Genomic DNA, 15,949 nt, shown 5'->3' with positions numbered 1-15,949 from the left:
CGTTTATTCGTTCCTAGTTGTTTGCTCTGTTTTGTTTGACGTGATCTTTGGAAAGATGTGTAAGGGGAGTGCCTGGCAGGGTCGCTGTCTGAGGGATGGTGGAGCTAGTTGGGGTTTTCAGAAGCAGGAGGAGTGGGAAGCGGCACGGGGTACTGAGCAGGGAAGACGTTGCCAGGGGTAGGGAGCAGCACAGAACTTACCCCTTCACAATCTTTGGGTGCGTCTCCACTGCTGTTAGACACCCGTGGCTGGCCTGGGCCAGCTGACTCAGGCTTGGCGGGTCTGTCTAATTGTGGGGTAGATATTTGGCCTTGGGGTCCAGCCTGAGCTCTGGGATGCTCCAGCCTGAGCCCGAACATCTACCCCTCAGTAAAACAGCCCCCAAGCCCCTTAGCCTGAGTCAGCTGGCATGGGCCAGCCACGGGCTTTACACTGCAGTGTGGACACCCCCTTAGACTACTCCTTGAGGGCCAGTGTTCAGAACAGAGGATACTATGGTGTGTGCCTAGATACCAGGGTGAGAGGCAGTATGCAGCCATCAACAGATAGACGGGATATGAGACTCTGTTCCTGCTTCTGCCACTGGCTCGTTGGGGGACCCGGAGGTGCCGGCTGCAGAAGGGGCATGGAGGGGACCGGGGTGGAACTGGCAGAGCGCAGAGTCCGAGCAGGAGAGTGGTGGGTGACCGAGGTGCGGGGGCTTGGCCAGGCTTGGGGGAGGCGGAAGCAGTGAAGGCATCGGAGAGCGGGAGGGAGGTGATGGGATTAGAGCGACAGCGAAGAGGATGGGGATTCTGGAGGCTGGAGCTGATCCGCAGCAGTTAACATTGTAGTGACGCCAGTCAGAAATGGAGGGAAATGTAGCCTCATAGAACCCCGGGGCTGGAAGGGACCTCGAGAGGTCATCTAGTCCAGTGCCCTGAATAAGTAAACGTAGACCATCCATGACAAGTGTCCCCCGGTCGCCCCTCATGCGTCTCTTCTCCAGGCTAAGCACGCAGGGAGAAGGCAGCGGCTGTGGGAATCCTAGTGGGGGATGGGTTCTCACGCCTGGGGATCTGGGATGGACGTGGCAGCCTCCAGAGTACGCCCTCGGCCCAGCTAATTGGCACTAGCACGAGATCAGACGGTCTCTAGCGACGGACATTGCTTCAGTCCCATTGAATCCACACCTCAGTGCTGTGGCTGGACAGCACCCCTGCAGAGGAACTGGTTCACGACTCCAGCCCGAATACCGTTTTCCTGCCGTCGCGGCTAGTCCTAGCCCACCTGCCCCGCTGAACTGCCGGTGTTTTCTGCGCAGCTTTAAGTAACAAGCTGTGGCGAGGTCACGTGGCCCTGCTGGAGCCATGAAATGGGGAGGCTCCCTGCCGGGAGCCCCAAGCTCGGCTCACAGCTGGGGCTGTCACCCCAGGGTGGGTAGGAGACTCCAGCTGTGAGCACGGTGACCGCCCGGGCTCTCAGTCCCCCAGTCCCTGCCGGGAGCGCCTGGGGGCAGCCGGGTTCCTGGCAGGGAGCTCCCAGCAGGCTCTCCGATCCCCGCGCTGCCCCTCTGAAGTCCGTGGAAGCGCTCCGGTGACCATGCGCAGCACCGACAGAAGGAGGTCAGCCATCAACAGAAGGAGGTCGACTTAATTGCGTAGTGTAGACGTGCCGTAAGACTTCACTTGGCGTTTCAGCCAAACCTCTCCGGGCTTGTCAGCTGAGCCTGCAGGGCTCTGGGGTCGCTGGGAGACGATAAACGCAGAGCCGCCTTTACAGTCGCTTTTCGGAACATTACATGCCTGGCCCGCGCTCGGGAACGAGTCTGCCAGGAGAGCGCCGCTGGTGGCAACCTGGATGGCTTCTCGTCCTCTCTCTCTCCAGCTCGGCTCCCTGTCCCTGTGTAAACAGGTCAGTCCGAGGGAGGGCGGAGGAGGGAGCCTCCTTGATTCGACCCAGGCACTTCTTGCTGTGAGCTCCAGGCTGACCCTTAAGGGGGTAGGACGCCCCTTCCTGGTCCTGTTCTGTGCCCCAGAAAAGCAGCTCTGATCAGATGCTGCTGACTGCCCGGGCCCATGACCCCCGCTAGTTACCGTCTCCCTCTCGGCATATGCCCAGACCCCAGAGCCCCACCTCCTTCCAAAGCCAGGCCGAAGAGATGTCTGGTTCGGCGCTAGCTTGCCGTTGCTGTGGGGGAGGATTGGCTCTGGGCGGCGGCTACGTGTGTGGCTGGGCGTGGGCGGAGGGCAGGAGGCCAGCTCAGGGGAGCGGCGTTCGGTTCTGCTCTCTCATTTGTTTATTGGCTCTGTGCATGCTAGGTGCTCGGAGACCTTGTGGGTTGGCACGGGACGCCCAATATATAATTTATTGGTATTATTGGGCCAACTTCCTGTGGTTTGTTTAGACTTTGTGTAGGCAACACTCCTATTAAAGTCAGTGGATCTGATTCTCATTGATGCCAAGGCCCGTAGCCATATACGAAGGCCTTGCTTTGGATCTGTTACGTTTACATTCACTATTAATCCCCTTTCACTGTCAGGTGTAAAAGGGAGTTAGGGTCAATGACAATCAGACCCATGTGAGGACTGTACGATTTGGCCCGTAATTATGACTTGGTTATTAAGAATCGTTGGTAACGAGCACAAGAATCTCCGCTAGCTGGAGAACAGGGTGCAGGGCATTTGACAACCGGAATGTGGCACATCTGGAAACATCTCATTTTCCCTTCTAAATGAATGCATTCAGTTGCGGAACGGCTGTGAAAAGGACCGTAAAAAACGATATCGTAGGGCTGTGTGTTGTCTTTCCAAGACTCCTGTGACTTTTCCTCTGTTCCTTGCCAGTTACCCCAGTGCAAAGAGCGGGTAAGAAACTACCAGATCAAAATTAGGACGGGGCGAAGAATAGATTTTGCGGTTAATTGGATGTTCCAAAAAATGGCGGAGGAGGGGAATTCATTTGGGGTCAGGCCAAAAAATGAAAACGTTTGCAATTTTTTCAGCAAGTCTAACATAAAAAACCATCTCGGGTCGAACACAATGTTTCATTTTGACAAAATCAGAACGTTTTTATTTTGCCCATTTTGAAACGCTTTTGCGTTTAAAAAAATATATACAGTATGATTAAAGGACATTTTGTGACAAAGTTATTTCGCACCAGAAAATCAAACCACTTCATTTAGCGAATGTTGAAACATTTCAGTGTCTTTGGAATTCTTTTTTGTTTGTTGTTTTAACCGATTCGTGAAAGGTTTTGATGTCGCTGCAGCTGCATTTTTCACCATAAAAAGTTTCTTCCAAAATGTCTCCCGGTTCTAATCAGAATGAGCTCGGCTTGCACCCACTCTACACTGGTGTAAGGGTCCCTAATGCGGTTGCAGCCCGAGCCTGAATATCTACATCACAATTTAACAGCCTTTTAGCTTGAGCCTGAGTCAGCTGACATGGGCCGGCCTATTAATTGCAATGTAAACACACCCTGCGGTTCTTGCCTTCTCATGCATCAACACCACTAACAAAGGGTTGGTTGGTGTGTCAGATTAGCCCTTCTGTTATCCATGGGATTCCCCTGCTTTGAAACATAGGCCCTCGATGTCTCTGCAGAACCCAAATGTCCTCAGGGAGTTTGCACAGGTGTAAGTGCTTGGAACTTTGTAAACAATTCTATTGACAGCGCCCAAGGAAGAACAGATTCTAGCTCGCTCTCCCTTAGCTGAGCTGTTTTCGCAGGGCAGACAATAAAGAGCAGTGAAACTTGTGTAAGGGCAGGTCTACACTTAAAACTCTGCACCCATGCAGATGCGCCGCTGTAGTACTTCAGTGAAGACGCTCTACGCCGACAAGACAGAGCTCTCCCATTGGCGAAGTTAATCCACCTCTGCAAGAAGCAGTAGCTACGCTGGTGGGAGAAGTTCTCCTGCCGACCTAGTGCCATCCATGCTGGTGCTTGGGTTGGTGTAACCACTTCGGTGAGGGGAGTGGATTATTCTCACCTCTGAGCGATGTAGTTATATCAGAGTAATCCTCTGTCGTGTAGACCAGGGCTATGTCTCTAACAGGGCTGGTCAGGAATTTTTCAACCAGCTGTGTTTGGCTGAAAAATGTCAATTTGTTGAGACCAAAACCGTTGGCGAAACAGGGCTGATTTTGCCGAATCTCCTGACCTGAGAAATTATTGGGAAGAAGTGTTTTGAAATTGTCAAAATGTCCCACGTCCACATTTTTGGCATGGAAAATTCAGGTGGTTTGAGTTGAAACCGTTTTTCATCTTGAAATCTGAGGACATTCAGAGCTTTGAAAAAAAGGTTGAAAACAAAATGTTTCAAAACTATCAAAACGGAATGTTTCAAAATAATGGAATTAAAATCTTTTAATTCACCTAAACCAATATTTGATTTTCAGTTCTCCAAAATTTTTGAGATTTTGACTCTTCTTCCCAATTTGGGCTGGGGAATTTTTTTGATATCTCAAAAACTCTCCCTCTAGGGGAAAATCATTTCCCGCCCAGCCCTAGACACTGCTGTAAAGGGGCCGGGCTCGGAAGACTTTCTGTCCTCATGAGACCAGGGCAAAGCAGGCGTGAAGTGCTACTGGCTCAGAATGGCATTTGCTTTGCGCTGGAGTAAGTGACTCCCCGAGGCACAGAGCAAAGGAAGGATCTGGCAAAAGGTCGTTGGAAAAGAAGCGAAGTGCGAATTGCTTCCGTGGGTGGTTGTTGGCAGCAGCTTCTAGACCCATCTTGTTCCGGAGGTAGTGATCAGATTTAGCAATCCTACTCAGCACTCACATCCTTGCTGCTCTGGCCAGGCTGGGGTTTTTTGGTACTGAATTATGGATATTTATCTGGAGGAGAAACATGCTGGCCCCTGTTCTATTTTTTTTAAAGGGATTTAAACCCATCAGGCTAGACTGTACATTGCCCGGAACGGGAAATGATCCATCACCTGCAATCCCAGGTAGAATCCTTCTCGCCTCATCCGGAATTCCTCTGGGGGAGCACCAGGGAGATCTCCTGCCTTTTGAAAGGTGCAGCTGAGATTCCTCCTGCATCCAGGTGGCTCTGCTGGCTGGGGTGAGGAGGGGTCGCCTGGCACACAGAAAGCGTGTGCATTGCACCGCCTCTGCACGACCTTCTCGCACTGGGCAGCTGAGCAGCACCCGTGTACTGGCCCCTAACCCCTTCCCAGGGCACGTATGTGCATTCGTGTGCCCTCCTTCCCCCATCCGCCCTCGCTAGCGCCTGGTACAATCTGCTCCTCAGAGCTGATTCTCTGTAAATGTCCTCTGTCCCACAAGCAGAGCGGCCTGCTACCGTGATAGGAAAGTGAGGGCACGAATAAGGTCCGTTGTTGAGAGCTTGGGGCTGCGAATCGGGACGCCTGGGTTCTGACTCGCTGCTGGGCTCTTGGCGAGTCACGTCCCCTCTCTGTGCCTCAGTGTCCCATTATAAAATAGGGATGAGGATGATACTGACCCGAGGGAGGGGGGTGAGTCCGACCGAAGGAATGCGTATGATTGCTCCGAGATCCCCAGGGATGGTTGCTCAGAAGCCCACGGCACGACCGCTATTACTGGGGACCTGTCTGCGGGGAGGTGTTGGGGGCCGGGGGAGAGGCTTTGTAATAAGGATATTTGTTTTGCCTGTTTTGCAGAGTTTCAATGTTCTGACTTGCTCTAAGATGAAGGTATGGAAGTTTGCAGCCATTGCCTCGATGCTCCTCAGTTCCATGTTGTCCATTTTAGTTTGTAGAGACATGCTCAACGGAAGCCGGAAATACAGCCCCTTCCCTTCCTCGCCGTCAAGGTCAGCCTCCTCTTCTGCCTTGCCTGTAGGCCAGCGGAGATCCCCGCGAGCCCTGGAGCACCGTGACCCACTGATCTCTCAATGTAAGCTATAGCATGCTTTGCCTTGACTCCATCTGCTCAGAGCCATCTCCTCCGCTGGCACTGCTGCGGGAGAGCGTTTCTTCCCCAGACCCTGGTATACATGGAACGGGTGGGATAATGGTCAGCTCCAGCTATGCCATGGGATTTTATTGCAGTGTAGCCGTTCCCTGGAGGGTCTGAGCCTGAGCCAAGCCGAGACCCAGGGATCAAGCCTCATTGTTCTGCAGTGTAGACGCAGCCCCACTGGACTCGTGCTCCGAGTCCTCCAATAATAGAGTAGAACCTCAGAGTTACGAACGCCGCGGGAATGGAGGCGGTTCGTAACTCGGAACAAAACGTTACGATGGTTCTTTCCAAAGTTTTCAACTGAGCCTTGGCTTAATTCAGCTTTGAAATTTTACTATGCAGGAGAAAAATGCTGCTTTCCCTTTAGCACAGCCCTGGACTGTATTTGCTTTTTTTCATTTTTGGTCTCTGCTGCTGTCTGATTGGGCACTTCTGGTTCCAAATGAGGTGTGTGGTTGACCAGTCAGTTGGTAACTCTGGTGTTTGTAACTCTGAGGCTTTGCTGTATCCTACAGTCCCACAAGCTGTTTCTTTGTCCTCTGGACAGTCAAGTTTTCCCACACTGCATCACAAACAACTGGCTCGAGCGGGCACATTTTGGGAGGGCGCTAGGAAGTCTGGGATACGGCTGGTTGGACTCATGCCTGCATAATGCAGTGTAGATGCTGGAGCCCCAACTTGGAGGCCGGGGTTCAACAATTCCTAACCTGGGGTTACAAATGAGTGTAGATGCTCAAGTCCTAGGTAAACAAACCCAGGGCCTGTTAACTCAAGTTCTACTAACCCAGGACTTCCATTGCAGTGTAGACAGATCCTGAGCATCTGAGCTGGGTCACCACTAGGTTCTCAGGCCAATTAAGCTGCAGGGATCATTGTGTTCTCAGCTCATCCAAGACTGACCCCTCCAGACAAGGGGTTTTGTTCCTCTTCTGCTTTACCGGAGGCCTCCTTATCCATGGTGTGACAGCATGTGCTTTTGCGTATTCCGCATACGATGGACAGCATGTGATTAAAAACCAGATCAAACCCAGCCTGCTGTCTTTAGCCCCAGGGCTGTGGGCCTGCAGCTGTAGCCAGCTGTGCTCTGCTCCCTAAAGCATGGTCAGAGTTGGTGGGTACTTTGAGAGGTGGTCTTTCCAGGAGCACGGGCAGGAGGTGCTGAGCCAGTGCCCCGGGATGGTGTTTGTGAGGTGACTGCTGCTCTTTGGAGGAACAATGAAATTCTGGTCCCGACCTCTGGTGTTCAGGCTGAGGTTGCTAGGTCCTTGATGAATTCTAAATGGGTTAATTACATCTTTGCTTCACTGAGAGGGAGTACGGTCTAGTGGCGAGAGCAGGGGATTGCGAGTCAGGAGATCCGGGTCTGCTCCTGACTCTGCCGATGAAAATATTATTTATTGTATTAATGTAGCACCTAGAGGAGCCCTAATCAGGACCCACAACCCCATTGTGCCAGGCAGTGCACAGACACAGAACACAAAGACCCTCTGTGCCCCAGGGAGTTCACAGTCTAAGACAAGTGACAACAGAGGGATGCAGACAGACGGGGTAGCACAAGGAAACAATGAGACAGGGTTGGTCACGATGGGCAGTGTCTCAGCACATCAGCAGCCGGGCTGTTGAAAAGTTTTTTGTAGGCATCGCAGTCGAGGAGGGATTTAGAATCATAGAATCTCAGGGTTGGAAGAGACCTCAGGAGGTATCGAGTCCAACCCCCTGCTCAAAGCAGGATCAATCCCCAAGTAAATCATCCCAGCCAGGGCTTTGTCAAGCCTGACCTTAAAAACCTGTAAGGAAGGAGATTCCATCACCTCCCTAGGTAACCCATTCCAGTGCTTCACCACCCTCCTAGTGAAACAGTGTTTCCTAACATCCAACCTTGAAGGAGGACAGGGAGGTGCAGGAGTCTACAGCAAGTTTGGCCCAGACGTGAGGGGCAGCCTTGGTGTGTTCTCTGCGTGTCTCTCTCGCAGGGGGTCTGTGTGGGTCCATGAATGGTTGAGAGCTGGCTGAAAGGTGCTAGAGGAGCCGAAAGTAAAAACAGAAAGTTAATGGCAATGCTGAGAGTCAAGGGTGGCCTCGTGCATCCTGTTATCAGCCAGCCCCTGGTTTCAACTTTGCCAGACTTTAACCGTTGTGGCTGAAATATTCCATTCTTGCTCTCAGCCGTCGGCTGAATTAGTTTGGTTAATTTAGTTGAAGATGATTCCGCCCTTTCTAAGCATGAGGCAAAGGGAAAGTCAGATCATGTTGGTAACGTTAAGGAGACTTTTCAGCTGGTTTTTTTGCAGCGTGCCGGCGTGTCCACGCTTTGGAGCCAGGTCGTGAAGTTTGTGGGGGTGATAACTTTTTTGCTGCGCTTTCTGCCTTCTTCCTGCTTCTTACACCCCAGCTCTGAATCGAGGTCTGTGTCTGGAAGGGTTAGATGCCGTCTGCTGTGAGGATTAGGTTGAAGAAAGATGAGAGTCAGGCCCGGAGAGTTTGCACTGAAGACAGAATAGCCTAGGCTTGTTATAGTGTATAGTAAGGTTACCATACGTCCGTATTTTCCTGGACATGTCCGGCTTTTTGGTTCTTAAATCGCCGTCCGGGAGGAATTTTTAAATATCTAAAAAAGTCCGGGATTTTGCCATTATTATTTTTCCCCAAAGAAGAGTTGATCATTCAAGAAAGAGAGTGAATGTTGATCACTCGAGAGACTGCCTGCTTTTCCCCCCTAGCTCCCAGTGCGTGCGCCGCGAAACAGCTGTTTCACGCAGCTAGGAGGGAGGGGGAGGAGAGGGAACGCGGCGCGCTCAGGGGAGGAGGCAGGGCCGGGGCGGGGATTTGGGGAAGGGGTACAATGGGGCAGGGAGGGGGCGGAGTTGGGGCTGGGCTGAGGGACGCGAGCAAATACACCCCCCCGTGGAGTGTCCTTTTTTTGAATCTTCAAATATGGTAACCCTAGTGCATAGTTTGATCCAGAGTGACAGCCGGCTTTAATGGTGTTAGAGTTTTTGGGTCTGATCTGAACTCACATCAGTTTAACTCCCGTGGGCCAGATTTTCCTCCCACTTATAGCTGTACAAATCAGGGCTCGCTCCATTGACTTCTGTTGAGTTACGCCAGTGTGACACTGGAGTGAGACTGGAATCGTCTCCTTTGATTCCAGCAGAGTCGTTCCTGCTTTACCTGGCTGATTAGATCAGAATCGGGCCCTTTATGGCCACAGCCCAAGACCCGAGCGCTGTGGTCCCATTGGTCGGTGCCACGTCTCTTTGCTCCCTGCCCTCTTCCCCATGGCTTAGATTGCTTGTGACGCCTGCGGGAGCGGGAGCATGCTGTGCCCGACCCGTTCACTGCAGCACAGGCTTGCCCGTTCCCCCTTCGCTGGAGGAAGCTGCGATTCCTCCCAGCGTCTCCGACGTGGCTGTGTGCACGGCATCTGGAAGTCATGAACGCAACGGGAGTTAGTTTAATTGATTCACCAAATGTTTGATTATTTTTTTTAAGCATGCACTTTAAGTGTCATGCAAGGAGGGGTGGCCTGAGCTGCTGCAAGCGGTGAAAGTCGGCTAGGAAAATAAACAAGACAAAGTGAGGGGCGTGGAGAGGAGGAGGAGTTCCAGCAGAACTCTGGAGCGGGATTGGAGTTAGCTCAGAAGAGATATTGACCTGATCTTTTCAAACCAAGGAGCTGGAAGGTGGGATGAGGGTGAGGGGACAACGTTCCTTTAAAGGAGCCTTTTCCTTGTGGCTCAGCAGTGGAAGTTCTTCATTCAGGAGACCATCCCTGCCAATCTAGGCTACATCTCAGCCAGGGTGAATGCGGGCACCCAGCAACTTGCTTAGGCTTCTGTCACGGGCTGCTCCCTCGGCTACCCGGTGTGCCGCGGGCCTGGCCCGTTTGTACGGTCTCTTATTCCCGATATACACACAGTCTGTTTCTTTTCCCCATGTGTATCTGTAATCTCTAGATTCCCAGCATTGCAGTACGTAATACAGGCATGTGTCAGGAGGAGGAACCTTCCACCCAGTTTCAGAGCGGTAGCCGTGTTAGTCTGTATCAGCAAAAAGAACGAGGAATCCTTGTGGCACCTTAGAGACTAACACATTTATTTGGGCATAAGCTTTCCTGGGCTAAAACCCACTTCATTGGATGCATGCAGTGGAAAATACAGTAGAAAGATAGATATATATGAAAAAATGGGGATTGCTATACCAACTCTAACGAGACTAATCAATTAAGATGGGCTATTATCAGCAGGAGAAAAAAAAACTTTTGTAGTGAGAATCAGGATGGCCCATTTCCAGCAGTTGACAAGAAGGTGTGAGTAACAGTAGGGAGGGAAATTAGCATGGGGAAATAAATAGTTTGACTTTGTGTAATGACCCATCCACTCCCAATCTTTATTCAAGCCTAATTTAATGGTGTCCAGTTTGCAAATTAATTCCAGTTCTGCAGTTTCTCCAGCTCATTCTCCAAGCTCCCCCCCCAGCAACTTCCTGCCAGTTCTCTCTCTTTCTGTATTGAGCTAATGAATTCATTAGCCCAATCCCTGCCCCCGAGTGTCAACAAGCTCCACCATAACAAGTTAATTGCCTCCAATTAAGCCTGTAACTGTCTTGGTTACGTAGTTACCTCAGGGCACGTCTGCATTGCAGACTTTTGCCAGCTCAAGTTAGTATATCACTTGTGCGCGGGCAGATTTGCCTCTTTGTGTCGGCGCTGTGTGTGCTCACCAGGAGTGCTTGTTTCGATGCACCGTGCGGTGGACCGTGCAGGTATCCCAGGGTGCAACTCACCACCATGCAGTGCACTGGCGGGGCAGAAGCAGGTCGCGCAGGGGTGACTGGGACCGCAGCGTCAAGGTCCCCTTGTGCAACTGCCTCCACCCCGGAATGCTATCTCCATCCCATAATTTTCATGCCTATTCAGAAAATCCCACAAACCAGCCTGGGATTTGTCGCTGTCCACCATTTCTGACAGAAGCATGGAGCCTACACTGCTCTGGACTATTGTCATGAGAGTTTGACTAGAAGGGGACCATCATGATCATCTCGTCTGACCTCCTGCATATTGCAGGCCAAAGAAACACACCCACCCACTCCCATGACAGACCCCTAACCTCTGGCTGAGTTCCTGAAGTCCCCAAATCATGATTTAAAGACCTCAAGTTACAGAGAATCCACTGTTGACACTAGTTTAAACCTGCAAGTGACCCATGCCCCGTGCTGCAGAGGAAGGTGAAAACCCTCAGAAAAGGCAAAAAAAACCCAGGACAAGCACAGGACTGGTGATCCTCCAGTATTTGAGAGCTATGAGCTGAGTCACGGGGAACATGATGATTCCTGGAGAGCAGATTGCTGTGGAACACCGTGAGAACCAAGGTGAGGTTTTTGGTGGCATTCACAGAGTAGCTACAAACGGTGGCTGGTGGGATCTCATCGGAATGCAGGCATGGGATGATGAGCAGTGGCTGCAGAACTTTCAGATGCTCAGAGCCATATTCCTGGATCTGTGCACCGAGCTCGCCCCAGCCCTCCAGTCCAGGGACACTAACGTGAGAGCAGCACTGACAGTGGAGACGTGCGTGGCCATCGCGCTGTGGGAACTTGCCACAGCAGATTGCTGCCGGTCTGTGGGAAATCATTTTGGAGTTGGAAAATCCACTGCAGGGGTGGTTGTCATGTAGATGTGCAGGGACATCTCCTGTTACACAGGACTGTGACTCTCAGCAATGGGCAGGACATAAGGGATGGATTTCCAGCAATGAGGTTATCGAATGGATCAATAGACGGGACACAGATCCCTATTTTGGCACCAGACCACCTTGCCACAGACTAGAGCATCAGAAAGGGCTGTTTTTCTGTGGTTATGCAAGCACTGGTGGATCACCAGGGATCCTTCACCAGCACCAGTGTTGACTGGTCAGGGAAGGTGCATGATGCCTGCATCTCTAAGGAGAAAGGACTGTTCACAAAGCTACAAGCAGGGACTTTTTTTTGGAACACAGCTTAAAGAAAGGGAAGGAGCATTCATGTCCATTTTAGCTACACATACTTCAACTGTGGCTCTCCCAGGTCAGCGTAGGTGAAGCTGTGATTTTCCTTAATGTCCCCCTGTGTAGAGTGGTAAGGTAGGGATGTGGCTCCTGATGCCACATGGAATGTCGCAAGGTGTCAGGAGCAGTGACCATGGAGGTCTCCAAAGCCTGGGATTATTGAACCTGTAGGTCCACAAGGGGCTGCAGCCTCTGCGTTAGTTGCTGGAGAAGACCCATTAAGCCCTGGTGCATCTCCCTCTCCTTTTCCTGCTGGGCCTCCTGGGCATTTCTCCTGTCTGTTCTTTCCTTCTGCATCCACAGAGGGCCTGGCGGATGAATATAGCAGAGTGTTTTAATATGGAGGTATATCTCCATATTAAAACACTCTGCTATATTCATCCGCCGGGCCCTCTGTTCGTGGCCTGATGCAACATTGGCTTGCAGGATCTCGCTGAACAGATCAACTCGAGTCCTCTTCTTTCTCCTTCTCTGACTTGGGCACTCCGCGGGTGTGGAGGGGGAACCTCTCAAGGCCGCAACGGCATCAGCTACAAATGAAACGCACAGAAGTACTGTGGACAGTAGAGTCATGACGGAAAGCGGAAGTTAAGATTCAGAAGTCCCCACCTCTCCACAGCTATTCCTGGCATCTCAAAGCCATCTGGGCCCATAGGCTGCTAGCCCGTTCGCTTTGGCAGGCCCCCTGGCAATAATTGCTGACTGGCGTGGGAATGTGTCCTACTGCAGAGGAAGAAATAAGGCTGCCATGCCTGGAGACCTTTGGGAGAGGATTGCAGAGGACTTCCATGGAAGTTTCATCGCGCTGTCTCAGCAGGATTCAAGGGGCATCCCCGTGTACATAAACAAACCACTCCACACACCCCCATCCCCTCGCCTAACTCTGGAGGGTTATGAACAGCAGCTCTGCCTCACTTCATGGTACCACTACCTCTCCTAGTGCGAGTAAAGTAATGAAAAGTTGATAGCGGTGTCCTGCTCAGTGGGGGGCGCCATCACAGTAATGGGAGATGAATTTACACACTTGCCTGGGGATCCTTCCCCTGCATCGGGCTCATCCCGATGTTGGGATGGATTGGACTAAGGTGAAGTCTCAAACAGCTTGCAGGACAGTTGGACCTCTCTGGTTGCGTGCCATCCACCCTCCTCCTTCTCCTCCCTGTTCATGGCAGGGGCCTTTGACTCAGGCTCCTCAGAGGTATCTGTGCTGGTGTGCGGGGTGGCGGTGGGTCTCCACCATGTGTGCCATGCAGCTCTTTGTAAAAGCGGCAAGTCTGCGGCTTGGCACCAGATCAACTGTTGGCCTCCCTGGCCTTCTGGTGCACCTGCTGCAGCTCTTTCACTTTCATGCAGCACTGCGGCAGGGCCCTGTCGTACCCCTTCTCCTGCACTCCCGCCCCACCTGCTTGTAGATGTCAACATTTCTACAGCTGCTTCGGAGCTGTCCTTGCCCTGCCTCTTCTCCCCATGTGCCCAGGAGATCCAGTATCTCCAGGCCAGAGTGGATTCAGAGTGTGTAGCCGGCATGGCCAGCTGGGGAGTTGCACACAATGAGGGAGAGCTGAGAGTTAAGCCAGACAACCAGGAAAAGGAATTTCAAAAATTTACAGGGTTTTAAAGAGGGGGTGGGTAGTTTACAGTCTCTATGGCCCCAGGGCAGTGGAGTTCACAATCGTGACCAGAGCGGCGAGTGTCAGGCATTGTGGGACAGCTCCTGGAGGACTGTTAGGGTTGACATAGGTAATACAACGTCTACCTCTGCACTGCATTGGCCTCCGCACATCAACTGTGGCTCAATGCCGCTCGAGGAGGTTGTGCTCCGTAATATAGAGCTTATGGCGGTGGGAGGCGAATTTAAGTGTAGACACGTGCACAACTAGGTCGATGCACGGCGGCTTACGCCGACTTCACTTTGTAGTGTAGACAAGGCCTAAGTGACCAAGGTGCTACAGCGAGTGCTGTGTCCCTGCATCTCAAGGGATGCTAGATAGGCTGCAAGATTGGTCACAGGACCTAAATCCAGCTGTAGTAACGGGAACTTTTAGCCGAATCACCAGCAATTAGGCTTGTAATTAGCTGGCAGGCTCTGCACTCTGCACCCATTTCACTGTGAGGGAAAGTCAGTTTACAAGGGGATGGAAACTATCTTTGAAAGGATCTGGATGAGGTGGGGGCCTGGGCAAGCACTAGGTTCACAGCAGTTTCAAACTGTGATCTGTCTGTGGCCCGTCAGCCATCCCTGAAGTCCCTTCCTAGCAGGGCAGACAGCTGGGTCACTATGCAGTGTGGTGTTGGGAGGAGAGGGTGCCCCGTGAAAAGAATTTTCTCTAGCAACATGGGTTTCAGGTTGGCAAATTTGGAGCAGTCGATGTAATTTAATGTAAAAACACCCGTGTGCATGTACATTTGCTTAATTCTTAATTTGCTTAATTCTTAATTAATTCTTAATTTGCTTTTCCAAATCCTAGAAATAGCCTGTAGATTAGAGCGGGTCGGGAATTTTTTGACAATGGTTTTTCATCGGAAAATACTCATTTATCTAGATGGTTTCCTCGAGTCTAGTCTGTAACTGAAATAGACAGCATGTGCACCGTCCCAGAACAGACCCTAGCCCAGGGGTTAGGGCATTCGTGTGGGATGTGAGACGGCTGCAGGTCCTTACTCTGAATCAGGTGGAGTGGGGACTTGACCGGGGGTCTCTCACATCCTAGGTGAGCACCTAACCACAGGGTCTTGTGGAATGGGTCTGGCACTCTGTGGTTTTCCAAAAACGGTTCTGAAGGTCTCCGTCTCGTCCCAATGGGGAAATTGTTTGAAATCTACTTTTTGCAGACCGGGAAAACTATTTCCTGCCCAATTCTACTGCATGTGGACCAGGGGCGGCTCTAGCCATTTCGCCGCCCCAAGCACGGCGGCACACCGCGGGGGGCGCTCTGCCGGTCGCCGGTCCCGCAGCTCTGGTGGACCTCCCGCAGACGTGCCTGCGGATGCTCCACAGAAGCCGCCTGCCGCCCTCCCGGCAACCGGCAGAGCGCCCCCCGTGGCATGCCACCCCAAGCACGCGCTTGGCGTGCTGGGGCCTAGAGCCGCCCCTGACGTGGACTGAAGTCAACCGGAGCTGAAACAAATACTGTAGGTCTGACATTTAAATACATGGGCCTGTGGCATTCCCTGAGCAGTAGAAGAATTAGAATATTTTACTGCCAACAGCAAGTTTTTACTCCTGCTGAAATCAAAGCGAGTAAGGACTGAGTAAAACCCGGAACTGGCCCCACGAGAAGGCTTGGTACTTCCGAAGGGTCTTTCACCTGACGATCACAGATTGCAGGCATTCATGAATTAACTGACACCGAGATGATGTCACCCACCCTTGAAATGTAGCTGCTTCTGGGATAGGACACAGCAGCTGGTTGAGGCCACCCAGCTACATCACCTAGCAGATCAAGACACAATCCGAACTGTTGTATTCAAGTGAAACTGTAGAGGGAATTTGGCTAAACAGAATATAATTGCCGGAACTGGAATTGGATGCCAGGGTTAACTCATCCCTAATTCTTACAGAAACTGCCACCAGTGGTCAGGACTGGAGTTTCACATGCAGGGGCGCCGGACAGGGGGGCCAGAGGGTCACGGTGCTCCCGCTTGTTGAAAGTGAACGGGTGTGGCCCATCCACTTTTTGCCGTGGGCCCCGCCTCTTCCCTCCAAGGCCCTGGCCAGGCTGGCAGCTGGAGCCTGGCCGAGGAGCCTGAGCAGCTGTGGGGAGCCACGGACCCTCCACCTGCCCTGGATGGGGGTCCGGGGAGGGGGAACGACACAGGCTGAGGACTGCTCTCGCCTCCACCCCCTACCTCGGGCAGGTGGAGGGGCCCACCCAGGCATCCCGTCCCCGCTTCGGCTTCTGGCTTGGTTGGGGGTGGGGCCCTGGGGGGGGCAAGAGGAGGGGCAGGGGCAGGTCCACAGAGGCGACAGGG

General features: G+C 52.2%; 1 protein-coding gene across 5 annotated transcripts in view; it reads left to right on the top strand.

The window, feature by feature from the left end:
- Positions 1–15,949, top strand: part of NRTN (neurturin) — a 95,499-nt gene that overhangs the window by 66,664 nt on the left and 12,886 nt on the right. For 4 of the 5 annotated variants that reach the window (XM_039516077.1, XM_039516080.1, XM_039516079.1 and 1 more), the window contains exon 2: positions 5,633–5,867. In XM_039516077.1, the coding sequence (XP_039372011.1) occupies positions 5,633–5,867 (235 nt within the window). The remainder of the gene's footprint in view (positions 1–5,632; positions 5,868–15,949) is intronic. The other variant, XM_039516081.1, reaches the window with a different exon arrangement.

The sequence above is a fragment of the Mauremys reevesii genome, linkage group 26 (assembly GCF_016161935.1).
Source record: "Mauremys reevesii isolate NIE-2019 linkage group 26, ASM1616193v1, whole genome shotgun sequence".
Taxonomy (NCBI): Eukaryota; Metazoa; Chordata; order Testudines; family Geoemydidae; genus Mauremys; species Mauremys reevesii.
Note: the sequence above shows the minus strand (reverse complement) of the source record. Positions and strands in the feature narration are given on the sequence as shown.